General features: G+C 67.3%; 4 protein-coding genes across 4 annotated transcripts in view; 3 read left to right on the top strand and 1 right to left on the bottom strand.

Moving 5' to 3' along the window:
• CHLNCDRAFT_59450 (hypothetical protein) overlaps positions 1 to 4,373 on the top strand; it is a gene marked incomplete at its 3' end in the record, with an annotated part of 7,603 nt that extends 3,230 nt beyond the window's left edge. The window contains exons 11-24 of the mRNA XM_005842804.1: positions 168 to 315; positions 404 to 445; positions 484 to 542; positions 739 to 826; positions 999 to 1,100; positions 1,253 to 1,349; positions 1,593 to 1,694; positions 1,823 to 1,887; positions 2,044 to 2,800; positions 2,944 to 3,041; positions 3,285 to 3,346; positions 3,599 to 3,762; positions 3,948 to 4,027; positions 4,230 to 4,373. Coding sequence (XP_005842866.1) covers positions 168 to 315; positions 404 to 445; positions 484 to 542; positions 739 to 826; positions 999 to 1,100; positions 1,253 to 1,349; positions 1,593 to 1,694; positions 1,823 to 1,887; positions 2,044 to 2,800; positions 2,944 to 3,041; positions 3,285 to 3,346; positions 3,599 to 3,762; positions 3,948 to 4,027; positions 4,230 to 4,373 — 2,008 coding nt within the window. The remainder of the gene's footprint in view (positions 1 to 167; positions 316 to 403; positions 446 to 483; positions 543 to 738; positions 827 to 998; positions 1,101 to 1,252; positions 1,350 to 1,592; positions 1,695 to 1,822; positions 1,888 to 2,043; positions 2,801 to 2,943; positions 3,042 to 3,284; positions 3,347 to 3,598; positions 3,763 to 3,947; positions 4,028 to 4,229) is intronic.
• Positions 4,374 to 5,259: 886 nt separating this feature from the next.
• On the bottom strand, positions 5,260 to 5,892 carry CHLNCDRAFT_142563 (hypothetical protein; the record flags this gene model as incomplete). The annotated part of the gene is made up of 2 exons (XM_005842785.1): positions 5,260 to 5,376; positions 5,836 to 5,892. The coding sequence occupies 2 exons, from the start codon at positions 5,890 to 5,892 to the stop codon at positions 5,260 to 5,262; spliced, it is 174 nt and encodes a 57-aa protein (XP_005842847.1).
• A 2,203-nt stretch (positions 5,893 to 8,095) lies between these two features.
• CHLNCDRAFT_33383 (hypothetical protein) lies at positions 8,096 to 9,425 on the top strand. The gene is made up of 4 exons (XM_005842803.1): positions 8,096 to 8,362; positions 8,524 to 8,585; positions 8,786 to 8,940; positions 9,152 to 9,425. The coding sequence occupies exons 1-4, from the start codon at positions 8,311 to 8,313 to the stop codon at positions 9,258 to 9,260; spliced, it is 378 nt and encodes a 125-aa protein (XP_005842865.1). The 5' UTR covers positions 8,096 to 8,310; the 3' UTR covers positions 9,261 to 9,425.
• Positions 9,426 to 13,836: 4,411 nt separating this feature from the next.
• Positions 13,837 to 15,382, top strand: part of CHLNCDRAFT_142561 (hypothetical protein) — a gene marked incomplete at both ends in the record, with an annotated part of 3,577 nt that continues 2,031 nt past the window's right edge. Inside the window, 6 exons of the mRNA XM_005842802.1 lie at positions 13,837 to 13,895; positions 14,108 to 14,254; positions 14,464 to 14,639; positions 14,810 to 14,934; positions 14,963 to 15,005; positions 15,137 to 15,230. Of these exons, the coding sequence (XP_005842864.1) occupies positions 13,837 to 13,895; positions 14,108 to 14,254; positions 14,464 to 14,639; positions 14,810 to 14,934; positions 14,963 to 15,005; positions 15,137 to 15,230 (644 nt within the window). The remainder of the gene's footprint in view (positions 13,896 to 14,107; positions 14,255 to 14,463; positions 14,640 to 14,809; positions 14,935 to 14,962; positions 15,006 to 15,136; positions 15,231 to 15,382) is intronic.

The following is a 15,382-nucleotide window of genomic DNA, read 5'->3' as shown; positions in this document are numbered from 1 at the left end:
CATGGGTGCGCTCTCTCGCCCCCCAGCCTGCCTCGCTGCCCCCCACGCCTGCGCCGCCTGGTGCACCCCTCAGCTGTCGCTCGCCCGCCTGGTGCGCCCCAGCGCCATGCTGCCTTGTGCTCGCCACTCACCCGCCCACCTCCCCGCTCGCCTGGGCCTCCTTGCAGCTACATGGCAGCTGCCACGCAGGTGCAGGCCCCCAGCGATGGCAGCGACTCCACCCCGCGGGCGGGCAGCCAGGGGCAGGGCGGCGACACGCAGTTCCCCATGAGCCCCGACAGCCAGGGCAGCGGCGCGGGCGGCTTTGCATTCATGGTGCGCCGCGCCGCCGCCGCCGCCGCCCGGCTGCCGCCCCTGGCCTGGCTGCCTGCTGTGCTGCCTGGCCTGGCCGGTGTGCAGGCAGGCGCCCCTGGCTGCCCTGGTCGGGCAGACATGCACCAAGCAGGTGTGCGTGAGTGTTGTGTGATGTGCCGTGCCGTGCAGGTGGGCTCCCCAGGGGCCCTGCCCTCGTCAGGCTTGGGGGCACGCAGCGCGTCTGTCAAGTGAGCACTCTCTGCCCCAGCCCTGCCTTGCTGCCTTGCAGTTCCCCTATGCTCGGCCGGTTGCCTGTGCTGGGCCTGCCTTGTGTCAACCGCTGGCTGCCCACCCCACCCGCTTGCCAGCCCTGCCTAGCCCGTCTGCCTCCCTGCCCCTGGCCTGCCCTACACCCGCCTGCCCTCCGCCCTGCCCGCCCCGCAGCATCTCCGAGCTCGCCCGCCAGCGCCACCGCAACAGCTCGGACAGCAACCAAGGCGCCTCCAGCAGCGAGGGGGCGGAGGCCTTTAGGGTGGGGCTGCGCCGCTGGCGCTGCTGAGGGCAGCAGCAGCGCAGCCCCTGCACCGGCCTCGTCCTGCCTCTCGCCGTGTTCCCCTGCCTGCATGCACATGCAAACCCGCTGGCCGCCACGGCGCTTGCTCACAGCCTGCTCCCACCAACCTGCCCTCCCGGCCTGCCTGCAGAGCCTGCTGACACGCATGGCCTCGCAAGGCCGGGCAGCCGGCAGCGTGCACGGCGGCCGCTGCTTTGCGCGGTCGCCCTCCACGCAGCAGCTGGCGCTCCTGGTGGGTGGACCTGCCTGGTGCGGGGGGTGCTCACCAGCCGTTCAAGCACTGCCCAGGCCTGCCGCGCTGTGCGGACATGCCACCAGCCTCTCCTGCTGCCAGGGCCCTGCCCCGCGACCCCCCTGGCTGCTGCTGCTGCTGCTGGGCTGCAGGCGCGTGGCAGCGAGCGGCAGCGCGGCTCTGCCTCGGTGCACGGTCCTGGAGAGTACTGGAGGGTGCTGCGCCAGGCCTCCGAGCTGGCGGCCATGGGTGGGTGGGAGAGGTCTGGGGCGCTGCGCCTGGCGTGCACACTGTGGCCCGCCGACGCGCTGTGGCCTGCCGGTCGGCGGCACGCTGCCCCCACCCCCCACCCCACGCTTGCACCACGGCCACCACACCACCACCACCTCCTCCACCACCACACAACCACAACAAAAGCACCACCCACACAGAATGCAGAGGCACACAACTTGCACGCCGCCGCCGCCGCCGCCGCCGCTGCCCCTAGCGCAGAGTCGGGGCACGGCAAGGCGGACTACCTGCGTGTCGCGTCGCGCAGCGAGGAGGAGCGCAGCGCGGCGCGCAAGGCGGCACGCCTGTCGCTGGACACCTCTGGTTCGCAGCCGCCCGCAGCCGCAGCCACCGCCGCGCTCCTGTGCCGCTGCGCTCCTGTGCTGCCGCGCCTGGCGCCTGTGTGCCAGCGCCTGTGCGCAACCCCTCACCTGCCCCGCCCCCCGCTGCAGCCCACGGCGGCGACGAGTACGCGCGCCTGCTGCGCCAGCTGGAGACAATCGATTACAAGCACAAGGTGCGGGGTGTGCTTCGGCGTCAAGGCCGTCGACTGTCGTGCCACCCACATTGGCCGAGGGGTGGGCACCAGGCACCCGGCCCTTGCCCTCTGACAGCTGTTCCTGCACCATGCTCTCAATCGCCGCCGTCTCTGATCTGCACCCGCTGCCTGCAGCTATCCTCCTCCTCCTTCCGCCCAACCAAGTCTGTGGGCAGCCTGCCGCTGGTCGGGGAGCGGCAGGCGGGGGCCGCCGCCACGTCGGCGCCGCCGCGGGCCCCGCTGCTGCCGCCGCCACAGCAGCAGCTGCAGCAGCAGGGCAGCGGGGCAGCGGGCTGGCCCCAGATGTCTCCAGACTCTGCCGCCGCGGCAGCAGCAGCAGCAGCCGACGGCGCGGCAGCCTCGCCGCCGGCGACGGGCGACTCTGCCGCAGCTGGCATGGCCGGCGGCTCGCCGGTGGCAGAGGAGCGAGGGCGGGGCCGCGGGGCGGCAAAGGCTTTGCTGGAGCGCCTGTCTGGGGAGCCGGGGCGCGCGGCGGGGGGGCTGCCGCCAGTCGACGAGCGGTCAGCAGGGTCGGAGATGCTAGCGGGCATGACGTCGGCAGGCCTCTTTGCCAGCTCGCCGCCGCCGCCCCGCTCCTCCAAGCACGTCAGCTTTGCGGTGGGCGCCGCGCCCGGCCCGCCGCCCCAGCCCCCGCCCATGCCAATGTCTGTAGACTTGCGCCCGCAGCAGCAGCAGCAGCAGCAGCAGCAGCAGCAGCAGCAGCAGCAGACGCTCGCCAGCTTCGCGGCGGCGGCGGCGGCGGAGGCTGCGCCAGGCGGCGGCGGCGGCGGCGGCGGCGCCACGGGGCCCCAGGGCGCCGTCACCGACCCCAAAGACCTGGAGCAGCTGATGCGCAGGATGCACTTCCGCAGCAACAAGGGGCTGGGGCCTGGTGCGCCTGGCCTGCCCCAGCCTGCTGGCCCAGCGCCCTGCGCCGCCGCGCCTCCAGCTGCACCACCCCCTGCCCAGGCGCCTGTCCCCACACCCCGCTGGAACACACCACGTACCCACACACGCGCACGCGGCCTTGTGCAGGCGAGATGAGCGAGGGCCTGCGGCTGCTGGGGTATGACCTGGAGCCATCGGAGGTGGCCATCCTCATGCAGCAGCTGGACCTGAATGCAGACGGCCAGGTGGGGTGGGCAAGGGCAGCCAGGGGCACGCCGTGTGCACGTTGTGTGTGTGTATGGGGGTGTGGTGTCAGCAGGCGGGGAGCAGCTGCGGGGGTTGAAGGGCCGGCAGCCTGCGGACCGGCCTACGCTCTGGTTTGCACCTCCGCCTGGGCGTGCCTCGACTCTGGCTGCCTGCCTGTCGCCTACCTGCCTGTCGCCTACCTGACTGTCGCTGTCCCCCAGCCGCCCCCGCTGCCCTGCCAGGTCATGGCGCCAGAATTTGTGGCCAGCCAGATGGACTGGGCGGCGCTGCAGGAGAGCAACAGGTGGGGGCAGGCAGGCCCGAGCGCTGCCGGCACAGAGGCCGGGAGGACACCCCGGCCAGCAGCCGCCCCTCTGCTGCGCCTCTCCTGCCGTCCCGGCCAGCCCTCCCCGCCCCAGCCCAGCCGCGCGCCACAGGGCCCCAAGCGGCGCCCTGCCCACCTGCCTCCCAGGCCGAGCCCCGGGACCGCCCCTGCCTGCTCTGGCCAGCGCTGCGCCGCCCGCCCACCGCGCGCCGGTCCCGCCCTGCCCCGCAGGGAGCTGTGGCTGGAGTGCGCGCGCCGCGCGTTTGCGGGGCTGAATGCCGACTCGGACGGCCGGCTGTCGGTGGAGGCGCTGATCGGCAGCCTGCGGGCCAAGCTGCCCGCCGCAGAGGTGGACTATGCTGTGGAGGATGCGCTGGTGGAGGCGGGGTATGCGGGTGAGCGGGCAGGGAGGCGGGCAGGGAGGCAGCAGCGGGAGGCCGGGGCCGCCCGCTGCTGCCGACCTCGTATCTCGTGTTGCTGGTGCCATGGGAGCACCTCTGCCCTTGGCTCTTTGCCACCCCTGCCCCGCCCCTGGCGCGACCCCACCCCCTGCCACGCCGCCCCTGCTGGTCCCACGCAGATGCGGATGAGGTGGACTTTGAGGGGTTCCTGCGCATGGTGCGGGTGGGATCCTACGACTCCTTGGATGCGCTGGACCAGGTGGGGGTGCAGCTGGGGGCCTGCCTGCCTGGCTGGGAGGCAGGCAGGGCCTGCAGCCTGGGGGAGGCAGAAGGCAGCCGGGGAGCGCAGGGGTGGGGCGGGGCGGAACGAGAGTGTGATGGGTGTGGCGGCCGGGGGCCAACCCGCTGCTGGGCTCGGCCACGCCTCATCCCGCACGCGCTGACCGCCGCCTGGACCGCAGTACGACTCGCGGTATGGTGGCAGCATGCACAGCAGGCGCAGCATGGAGCTGGACGGCAGCCAGCACCTGGGCCACCTGGACCCGGTGCCAGAGGAGCGTGCTGCGGCTGCCAACCTGCCCGAGGCCTTTGGCAGCGGCTTCTGATTTTGGCGCCATCAGCGCAGAACAGCTTCTGAGGTCTCGTGCCCTTGCATGGCAGCTGTCGAGTGCAGCACTGCTGCCGCGCTTTTGTTTCCAATGCGCTCATGCACACGCCTCACATGTATGCACTACCGCCTCAATCCATTCGCATCCTGCGCCTGATATGGGAGTCCTCTCTATCACGCATCACAGCGACAATCAGCGCTGCCTCAATGACGCACCCAGGCAGAGGCAGCCAGCGCAGCTTGGGCGGAGGGCCCTGCACCGTGTTGGACGCCAATTGGAATGCGCACCTGCTGCAGCGCTGGAGGCCAAGCAGGAGGCGGAGCGCAGCCTGGCGTGGTGAGGCGGTAGATTGAAAAGACAGTTTGCGGTGGGCTACTGCCTGGCTGCAAGGCGCCGATGGCAGCGCTGGCAAGCAGGCTGGGGTTGGGTGAAGCAGCAAGCGGTGTCCTTCTCCCAGCCAGCAGGAGGGCAACCAATGCGATGCTGTGCGCCTCCTCGCAAGCAATGGGCTGGGAGGCAGCTTCCACATGGGCTGAAGGATGGCAGGCCTGATCGACGGGTGGCTGGCGCCCACACCCGCAACTCCACCATGTCTTTGCCGCCTTCAATTCACTGCGTGCACCGCGTCCCTCTTTCTTGCTGGCACGTATTGTGTACATATTGTGTCTGAACATGCAGAGAAAACAATTGTTAACAATTGTTATTCTTACGTTCAAGTAAGAGAAAAGAAGATCAGAAAGCACCGATTGGCATGCAGCGAAAGCGAATGCAGATGTGTACACGTGCAATGCAGGAATGACATGTGGAGAAGGAAAGAGAAGGAAGGAGGAGCAAAAAAACAGTGCTGGCTATTGTGGCTGGTGGGATCCCCAGCGAGGCCGCTCTATCCCATCTTGAAGTGCATGAGAATGATGAACACGCAGCCCAGGATGGCCGCCAGCTGCACTGCGAACGTCAGGACTGTCCCCACCACTGACGCAAAGATGGGCGTCAACCGCGCCTGCAGCGGCAGCAGAGCAGCAGCAAGGGTTTCCCAGAGTTTTCCCAAAGAGTTTCCCACTCGGGTGGGAAAAGAGTTCCCCGCCCGCAAACCGTGCAGGACGGGTTCAACAAACTGGACCAAGACATCAAGGTAGGCAAGAATCCTTCAGGAAACAAGGATTCTTGCCCTCTTCTGGGCACCCATGGACTGTGCAAGACGGTTTTGAGAAAATTGACAAGGACATCAGCAAGGATGTTATTAACCAACGGCTGCCGCCGCAGCCCTTCTCTGCGTGGTTGGCTCCGTTTTGCCAACCGCTATCTGCGGATGCGAAAAGAGGGCAAGAATCCTTCAAGGAAACAAGCGCAGCCTGAACAGAGCGCATGACAGCGGCGAGAACACACACAGGTAGCGCTGTAGGGCTCTCCCGGCGCTGCCGAGTGTCCAGCCACCCTTCATTCACGCTGGTGTGCTCACCTGCAGCACCTGCTCCAGGGAAGGGCGGGGCTGCTGCGGGTCCAGGCCGCCCCACATTGTGGGGCCCACAGGCCACTCGACAGGCGCACCGGCGCCACGCCCTGCTCAGGCTGGGGCGGGCGCCCAGCCAGGTGGGTGGGCCAATCAGCCGCGGTGAATCGCGGAACGTTGCGGAACGAACAATCATGGCTGCAGCATGCTCCGCTGCTCCATGTGGAAACAGACTGAGGGAGAGGGAGAGGGAGATTCGGAAACCTTGGGTGCGTACGGCACTAAGCCTGAGCCAATGCCAGAATGCGGCGCGGCGCGCACAGCAGAGACGGGGTACACCGTGTCGGCGCCGACACATGCTGTGCACAATTTGGAGTCCCAGGTGCCCCCCAGAAGCATCGGTGCTGTGCAGCTGGAGAATGCGGGGTTGTGTAGGTACAGGGGATGGGGTCCAGCACCGAGGCGGGACGCCGGCGCAGTGCCTCCAGGTGGCGGGTGGCTAGCGCCTTCTGCGGAATCAGGCGTAGACAGCAGCAGCAGCGTGCGTTGAGCGCAAATGGCTCGCAACAGTTGTATAGCTTGGCGCGGGCTGACCCCAAACCGCCAAGGCAACAGCCGGGGTGCTCGCGTGCCTGAGTGTACCAAGCCACCGACAAGGGTAAACTGTCCACTTGTTGCACGGAGGATGCAATCAAGCCGAACGCCTATGCCTGGTAGGGAGTGATGTTTCCTGCATCCCCAGCTGTATGCGAGCATCGCTAGAGAGGCGCAGTTCACACCGCCCAGCTGCCGGCTCGACGCGAACGCGCTGGTGGCTGGGCGGCGGCTGGGTGGCGGCGCATGATGCATCATGCAGGAGGCGGCGGCGGGGTGGTGATTGATGCATAGGCGCGATGGCACGCTGCTGACTGCTTTCTGAGGGCTTTGCAAGCATGCGGCAGACATCCTGGCCACAGGCTATGTAAGCTGCTGCAGTAGCTTGCAGGTGCAGGATCATGTGAAGTTTCTCAGTACCAATTGCGGCCGGCTAACGGCCGAAAGACGTCAATTATGGACTACTGGAGTGCGAGCGTGCAGCGCGCGCAAACTTCAAAAGTGTTGATGGCACAGCCCCGACCGGCTTCTGCGCTGCAAAACAGTGGGCCATGTTTTCCGTATTCGTCATGGCATGCTTGCAGGGCCCCAACTGCCTATCCCCCCAAGCCACCAGCAGCACATGTCGAAGGCATGGCGGAGCCCACAAAGCCCATCCACCCGCTATATGATGATGTATACTTGGGTAGACCACAGAAAGAGCACGGGGGGGGCTCTGATTCGTAGTGCTTGTGTGGGACCTGCTCCTGACTGACACAGGTGCTCGCGAGCCCGACCAGTGCAAAAGGTTGCATGGCCAAGGGCCTCGGCGCGCTTGCAAGCGGCTGTCCTGACTGTTTCTGCATTGACCGAGCACAATTGGCCTAGCAGAACCGCCAGCGCAGAAACCGTCTGGACCGCTTCAGTCCTACCCATCACCACAAGAGCACGTCAGAGCCGCCCACTTGCTCCTGACTGTGCAAAACGGTGAGACAGGCCGGTTGCATGTGCAGTTGGCGCCGCCAGAGGCCCTGGCATGGTGGGCTGGAATGCCTGACAGTCCCTTGGCAGGCACTTTCCCGCCGCTGCGCGCGCACGGGTCGCCCACTGGCTCAGCAGCCCCCATTCAGCATGCCCTGACCACAATAGGGATTTATTGGCGGCACCGCAGTCTTGGGCGCCCTCCCACACACCCTCCGTGCCGCCACACACCCACCTGCTCACCCACCCTCCCGCCCACCTCCCCTTCCCCACCTCCAGGCCACCATGCGTCTCACCGCTCTTCACCTTCTCCTCCTCGCCCTGGCGGCCCTGTGCCACCTGTCCACTGTGCCGGTGGAGGCCCGCGGCCTCAGCTTCGGCCAGCCCTCCGGCAGCCGCCGTGTGCTGCTGAAGAAGAAGAAGAAGGGCAACACCAAGGATGAGCAGGACCAGGCCGAGCGCGAGGCGGCCCAGCTGGCAGCGCAGCAGGCCGAGCTGGCCGAGCTAGTGGCAGAGGGCACCGCGGAGATCAGCAAGCAGGCAGCCAAGGAGGCCAAAAAGGCAGCCAAGGCAGCCAAGGAGCAAAAGATTCGCGAGGCCGAGCAGCTTGCTGACCAGGTCCGGGAGCGGGCAGACAACGCCAAGCGGGATGGCGCGCAGGAGGCGGAGCAGGAGGCGCTGGAGAAGGAGGCGCGGGATTCTGAGAAGGAGGCGCGCAAGGCGGCCAAGAAGGCTGAGAAGAAGGCCCGCAAGGAGGCCGAGGAGGCGGCGCAGGAGGAGGAGGAGAAGGAGCAGGACGATGACGACGACAACAAGAAGAAGAGCAAGAAGGAGGAGAGCTCCGACGGCGGTGACGAGGAGGTGGCCGCCGCCTCCACCAGCGGGGGCAGCTACGGCAACAGCAACAGGGGCGACGGCGTCATCTGGGGCATGGAAACTGGTCAGGGCGGCAGCGGCCCCGTTGCCCGCGCCACCTACCACTGTGAGGCGCCTGTGCCTGCTGGGCTGCCTTGCTTGCGGGGCTGCCCGCCTGCTGGACTGCGCAACCTGGCAGGGCTGGCAATGGCGGCCAGCGCGGCCAGCTGCTCCGCTCGCTGCCTGGTGCTGACGGGCTGCCGCACTTGTACTGACCGCCCCGTGCAGACTACGCTCCTGGCTACGAGACCTCCTCCCTCTACTGCGCTGACCAGTTCAACAAGTTCCTGGTGAGCCTGGGCTGCCTTCCAGTGCTGCGGCAGCACAGGGCCCGATGCCACGCGGGAAATGAGGCGCTGCCTGCACCGGCGCTGCCAGCCACCGGCGCTGCCTGCACCGGCGCTGCCAGCCAGCTAGCCAGCAGCTGCACCGCGCTGGCCTGCCTGCTGACCAGAGTGCTTCCCTGCCCCCGCCCGCCTCCCGCCTGCAGCCCGTCAGCTCCGACCACTGGCTCCTACAGTACCCCTGGACCGCCTACTGCAATGACGACGGTCTGGGTCCCATGAGCCAGGACAAGTGCGGCAAGTGCCTCAAGGTCACCAACACCGCCACCGGCCAGTCGGTCAAGACGCGCGTTGTGGACATGTGAGTAGTGCCGGGCTGGGGCTGGCTGGGCTGGGGCTGGGCTGACTGGGCGCACTCGCGCAAGCATTGCCGCAGAGTCCAGGCAGCGCCTCCACCTCATCGCAGCGCATGTGTGCAGCCGGGGCTGGCGCGGCTATGGGTGTGATCCGACCAGTCCACTCACCCCTTTCTGTCCTTCACCTTCTCTCTTCCTTCACTCCCCTCTCTTCAGGTGTGGCCAAGGAGGTGTCGACATGGACCCTCTTGGCTTCAACGCCATTGATGGGGACGGGCAAGGCAAGGCGACCGGAGACATGGCTGTCCGTCTGGATTGGTGTTAGGCCTTCCACAGGTCCTGCCGGGCTTGCCCGACGAGCCCACCCACACTCTTGTAGAAGCGCCATCCCCCATCCCCTCCCAGTTCCGCTACATTACTGCCCAAGAACTGCACTTCTTCTTTCCATTTGATGCCGGCCTGCCCCGCACCCCGGGTTGCCCGCATGCACCCGCAATGCATGAATGGTCTGGGGCACGCGCCCATCATTTTCTGCCCTCTGCAGCCGGCACGTGGCATCACCCACCAACCCCAGCTGGCTGGCTTAGCAGCCATTCTTTCCATGCCGCTCTGTCTCCTCCAGTACTTCCCTCCTCCTCCTAACCTGTCAAAGCAGCTTTGACCCACCCATTATTCACTCTCCTCCATGGCTCCGGACTGACCCTTGTGTTCCACCGAACCTGAGGCATCGTTGGCGTTCCCTCCCTTCGACCCGACCCCCCCATTCTCCACCTTTCCTCTTGCCTCTCGATTTTCCCACACTCCCCATGCTTCTCGAGAGCCCTCAGAGAAGGGTGTCGCGTCATGTGCATGTGGCCTACGCTTCAGGACCGCACCCCTTTGCCGCTCCTGCGCTCCCGCCGCCCATCTCGCTGCTTGCCATGCCTCTGCATTTCACCGCCTCCAACCTACTGTCCCTTTCTTCCCGAGTGTTTCGCTGTCCTGCTGTGAGTGCCTTGAGCGCCTCCGTTGAATAAGTGCCTGAAGTGTCCCGTTTCCCCCAACCTGTTGCCCGACCTTCGCCCCTCTCCTTCATTTATGCTCGTGACGCGGTGCCACATGAATTTAAGCGAACCACCTCACTTTCACCTGAAGATTGGGCCGGACTGTGGCTGTGGCTGGAGGTGCTGGCGCAAGTATTGTGCTCTCGCACCACAGCGGCCGCGGGGCATTGCAACTGCACTGCCTCCCAGGTACCGCAGCACCCAGCTTCTCATGCAGCTCATCTGCAGCTCTACTTGCACCACAGCGCAGATTGCAATCTTCTGTGGCCCCGCAAATGGTGTTCTGAGGAACGAGGAAGCGGGCCGCGGGGTGCAGCTGCCATGCCGACCTAAGCAGCACTGATATCAGCCAGTGCAGCAGAGATGAGAGCTCTGCTAGGAGCAGTATGCCTGGCGCTGGCCGTCGCACTTGCAGGTTTGTTGGCAGCGTGCGCATTTCGCTGCTCTGCCTTCGGCTGTGCTGTGGCCGAGTCCACGAGTGCCTGCCAATGCTGCAGGATCGGCGGCGGCCGTGCAGTTGGACACGCGCACCACTTCCAGGCAGCGCCGCCTCCTCGCGCTGCCGCCGCCACGTCCGCCGCCACGCCCACGACCACCCTCCCCCAAACCCGAGCCTCCCCCAAGACCGAAGCCGCCTCAACCCAGGCCTCCACCACGCCCACGACCTCGGCCTCCGCCCAAGCCCAAGCCTCCCCGGCCGCCTCCCAGCCCTCGCCCGCCGCTTCCACGGCCACCCCCAAGCACCTCGCTGCCGCCTGCGCTTGCGGCGGAGGCCGCATGGCACCAGTGGCTGCGCCACCTCCACTCCCTCTCCCGATTCTCCTCCCCCACTGTCAGTCAGGGCAGCAGCAGCAGCACCAAAAGCATCGCCAAGCTGCTGCCCCAGAGCTTCTGGTACCGGCTGCTCGTGAAGGACGGCGTGCCGGGCGGCACCGCAGGGGCCAACGCGGTGAGCAGCATGGGGGCGGGCGGCAGAGGCTGCGGTGGTTGGATTGCATGCATCCCTCTCATAGAGCGATCCCGGCTTTCGTCCGCCATGCCTGTGTACCCTTCGCCTCCCCTGCAAACACACGCACACACCTTCCTTGCTGCGCCTCTGGTGCGCAGGCCGACGTCTGGTCCAACTCTGTGCTGACCTACGACTCGCTGTGGCTGCGCCCCGACGCGGCCCTGCTGTCAGACAGCCTCTCCCTGCTGCACATGGATGCCGAGTCGGCGGGCATGGTGCCGGCAGGTACACGCCGCCGCCTCGCGGGCACTGTGCCTCACCCTCCGCCTGCCTGCCTGCCTGCCTTCCGCTGCTGCACCCACACTCGCTGGCTGCCCTCCTGATCAGCGCAGCGGCCGGCTTGGCGCATGACGCTGCACATGCGTGTGGCGCCTGCCCCGCAGGTGCGTTGAGCGCGCTGGGCAGGGCAACGAGCCGCAGCGGCCCCGACCCAGGGTACACCGCGGCAGTCAGCTACAACCCCAACAACGAGTTTGTGCCGGGCTTCATGCCCGCCTGGGCCTTTGATGGCACGGCCTTTGCCGGCGCCACGCAGCAGGTGTGGATGAGATGAGATGCGGGACGTGTGGCATGCACCCTGCCGCAGCAGGGAGGTTCCCAAGCACATGCCCGCCAGCCGCTCATCCCTTGGCTGGCTGTCCCCATGCCGCAGGCCAAGGCTCTGGAGAGCAAGGGCACCCGCTGGGCAGCCTCCTTCACCTTCAACGCCTCCAGCCTCGCCAGCACCGTCAGGTCGGCAGCTGCCATGAGCCTGCGCCTGCTGGCCCGGCTCCCGTGCCCTGCCTACCCTGTGCACCTCTTCAGCACCACACCAGCTTACTTGCCCCCGCGCTGGCCCCTGCCCCTGCCTGCAGCTGGGCGCCCTACACGCTCGACGGCTCGCCCACCCTGCGCCTGCCGCCGGGCATGCAGCCCACCGACCCGCTGGCCTGGCCGGGCCGCCACTTCCTGGATGTCAGCGCCTCGGACCTGGGCCGCAGCCATCGCGTGGACCTGGTGCCAGGCGTCACAACGTTCCGCTGCGATGCCCGGGGCTTCTTCTTTGGTGCGCTCCGCTGCCCGCGCGTGCCGCGCCGCGCCTCATGTGGCAGCGGCTGGCTCTGGGCCCACGCCACCAGGCGTTGCTGTGCTGCTCGCACTCTGGGGTCTGGGTGCCATCCCAGTGTCAATGGGTTGGCTTCCCGTTGTGATGTGCGCTGCTCCCCACGCTGCATGCCGCAGGCCCCCTAGGCCCCACCGCCAAGTGGTTCAACGCCTCCGCCTGGGCGGGGCCCTTCCCGGCAACACCAGCAGCCACGTCCAGGGCGAACCAGTACTTTGCCGCGCGCTCGGGCTTCCTGCCCACGGTGCCGCAGGCGGTGGCGGCCATGTACTCGCCTACGGTGCGCTTCTGGTTGCGGCCGCAGGCGTATGCCGACCTCAAGATCTGGTGGCAGGTGTGTGCACCGCTGGCAGCGCTGCCCGCCTGGCTGTGCCATCCCAGGAGGCCAGCCGGCGTGCGCGGCGAGCGCGGGGCGTCCTGCATCTGCCCGTTGTGGAGTGGAGAGTTGAGGCCTGCCAGCATCTTCCTCGCCTGCAGAATGTCACAACTGGCGGCACACGGCGGTTGGATGTGCTGGCGTGGAGCGTGAAGAAGGGTGATGCCACGACGGGCAACATCAGCTTCTCGGACACAGCACGCAGGTGGGTACTTTGCTCAGGGGTTTGTGGGTGGGGTGCCAGGCATGCTGCGCTGCTGGTCCTCCCGACTTGAGTGTGAGCCATGCTGCCGGCTGGGCCTGCAGGGTGACCATCACGCCACCAGGCGGGCGCTGGTACCGTGTTGCCCAGGTGCAGGCGGCTGTGGCCCCCACAGTGTTCCTGGCTGGGCTTGGTTAGCTGATTAGGCAGCCACCCCCATCATGCCTCCGGCTCTCAGGCAGCTGTTGAGCTGCAGCTCGCCCCACCATCATGGATTTGATGAACAGATACTGCAATACCAGTTCATGTCTTCCCCTATCCAAACTTGTTCCTTGCTTCAGCGCATGCCACCAAATTTTCACGCCCTTCAGTTTTCTGCCATCAATGAATGCCACACTGCCCAAGACAGGGCTACATCTGCCTGGCGGCGCCTGTGTTGCTTGTCCCACTTGATGTTCTCACAACACAATCCCGATGTGTAATGCCAGGCATGATGATTGCCAGTCGGTGCATGCAGCCCAGCGCTCGCTGACCACCAGCTTGTGGGGTGTGCCGACAGGTCGCAGCCCTGCCAAAGGCAGGGCTGACTCCTCGCCTCCCCCAATTATGCTCATCCATATGTGCTCCACACAACCAGCCACCACATGCGCCATGCTCCTCATGGGTAGCGGCCCCCTCGCCGGCAATTCAGCCCCCACCCCGCCTCGCCCGCTGTCCCCCGCTGGGCGGTGCTTGTGGTGCATGGACCAGGACGGTCATCACAATCGCTGCCTTACGCTGACTTTGATCAACCCTCAGCGCACCGTTCTCTGCGCCTGACGGCCCTCCGACAGTTCACTTCCGCATCAGGAGCGGGCAGTTCACTTGGGGCGCCCGATGGCCCGCGCATCGTAGGCAGGAGGACAGTCAGGGGCAATGGCACAGTATTTCGTGCCCACCAAGTTCGTCTGGCGCTTTGGCGGCAACCAGGTGCGGCAGCAATGCACCAGGCTGCGCCGGGGAGAGGCTTCTGTGCAGGGCAGGCATGGCATCCAGCTGCTGCAGAAGCGGCGCGACATCCCCCGCCGAGGGCTGGGCCGACAGTCTCGCGCGTCCCCTACCCTGGCAATTTGCTGCCGCTGCAGGTGCACCTGTGCGGGTCGTTCACACGATGGGTGGAGACCGTGCCGATGACGACGGTGGAGGGGCAGCCCGGCACCTTCACAGTGGTGGTGCACCTGCCGCCAGGGTGAGCGGCGGCCGGAGCAGCAGCAGCAGCCGAGCGACCTGCCCACAGCAGCATGCGCAGTCGTGGTTTCAGGCACTGCATCCACCCTCTGGCTCTGATGCCCAGATGCCCAGCCAGCCTGCACCCATCCTGCAGCATGCCTGCACGCGCCCGGCACTGGCACGGCCCACAAACGCGCCGCCAGAGGCCCTGCCCCCTCGCTTTGCTCGCAGGTATCACCAATACAAGTTCATTGTTGATGGCGAGTGGCGGCACGACGAGAGCCAGCCGTTCATGCCGGATCCGTTGGGGAATGTGAACAACTGGCTGTTTGTGCGCAAGCCAGAAGGGCAGGCAGCGCCGGCGGCGGCGGGGCACAGGTGCGCAGCAACCCGGGGAAGCGTATGGGCGCCTGTGCGTGCATATGCACCAGCTTCGTGTTTGGCTATGCAGGGGGCGGGCCCCCGGAGGGGTGCAGCATGGCTGGATACTGGAACATGGGTAGCAGCGCGGTGCGGCAAATGCGTGCACATGTGGCCAGCCCGGGCAGCTCATGTCGCTGGTGTGCTGCCTGCTGTGCTTGCTGCAGTCACAACACCAGCGGCGGCCTGCACCAGAGCCTGCAGCAGCACAGCCAGCAGCAGCACCAGCAGCAGCACGCGGCGCACCCGCAGCACAGCCACCACCAGCCGCAGCAGCCCAGCATGCTGCACCACCAGCTGGCGGGGCACGGCGGCACGGCGCCATCCTCGCGCGCGCAGTCCGGTGCGGCCGCGGGCCCCGCTTGTGCTTCCGCGGGGCGGCCTACCCGCCTGCAAATCATTCCCTGCCCCTGACGCGCGTCCCTGGCGCCTGTTTCTGCCCCTCGGATGCCCCGCCCTGATCCGTCCCCTGGCTTATCCGACTGGCTTTTCCCGCGCGGCCGGCTGCTGCAGTGGCAGACATGGATGTGGCGAGCGGGGACCCCAGCGGCGGCGGCGGCGGCGGCAGCACCGCCTCGGGCGGCGTCATTGCTCCCATTGCGGTTCAGGCCGACGAGCCGGCGCACACCAAGAAGAAAGTGGGGGACTTCCTGAACCACCACACAGGCGCGAGGCGGGGCGGGCGGGGCAGGGCATGACGTGGAGGCTGGTGTGAACAGATGAACAGCAGCGTCGTGCTCCAGCTGCCCCCCTGCTGTTGCCACTCTGCTGCCCCCTGCTCTCCTCTGCCCCGCTCCCCACCCCCGTGCTCGTCCTGCCCCCCGCCGCCCTGCCCCGCAGCCTACGAGCTGATCCCCGAGAGCGGCAAGGTGGTGCTGCTTGACATCGACCTGCCCATGCGCCAGGCCTTCCACGCGCTGCACGAGCAGGGTGGGTGGGCGCGCGGGCGGGCAGGCAGGCAGGAAGGTTGGCCGGCAGGCAGGCAGGCTGGCTGGCTGGCAGGCTGGCAGGCAGCCAGGCAGGCAGGCGCCCCGCTGCGCAGCGGGGGGGCTATCCAGCCCTGCGGCCCATGCCGCACACCGGGAC

This window comes from Chlorella variabilis (assembly GCF_000147415.1).
Source record: "Chlorella variabilis unplaced genomic scaffold CHLNCscaffold_42, whole genome shotgun sequence".
NCBI classification, from domain to species: domain Eukaryota; kingdom Viridiplantae; phylum Chlorophyta; class Trebouxiophyceae; order Chlorellales; family Chlorellaceae; genus Chlorella; species Chlorella variabilis.
This window is presented reverse-complemented; position numbering and strand designations above follow the sequence as displayed.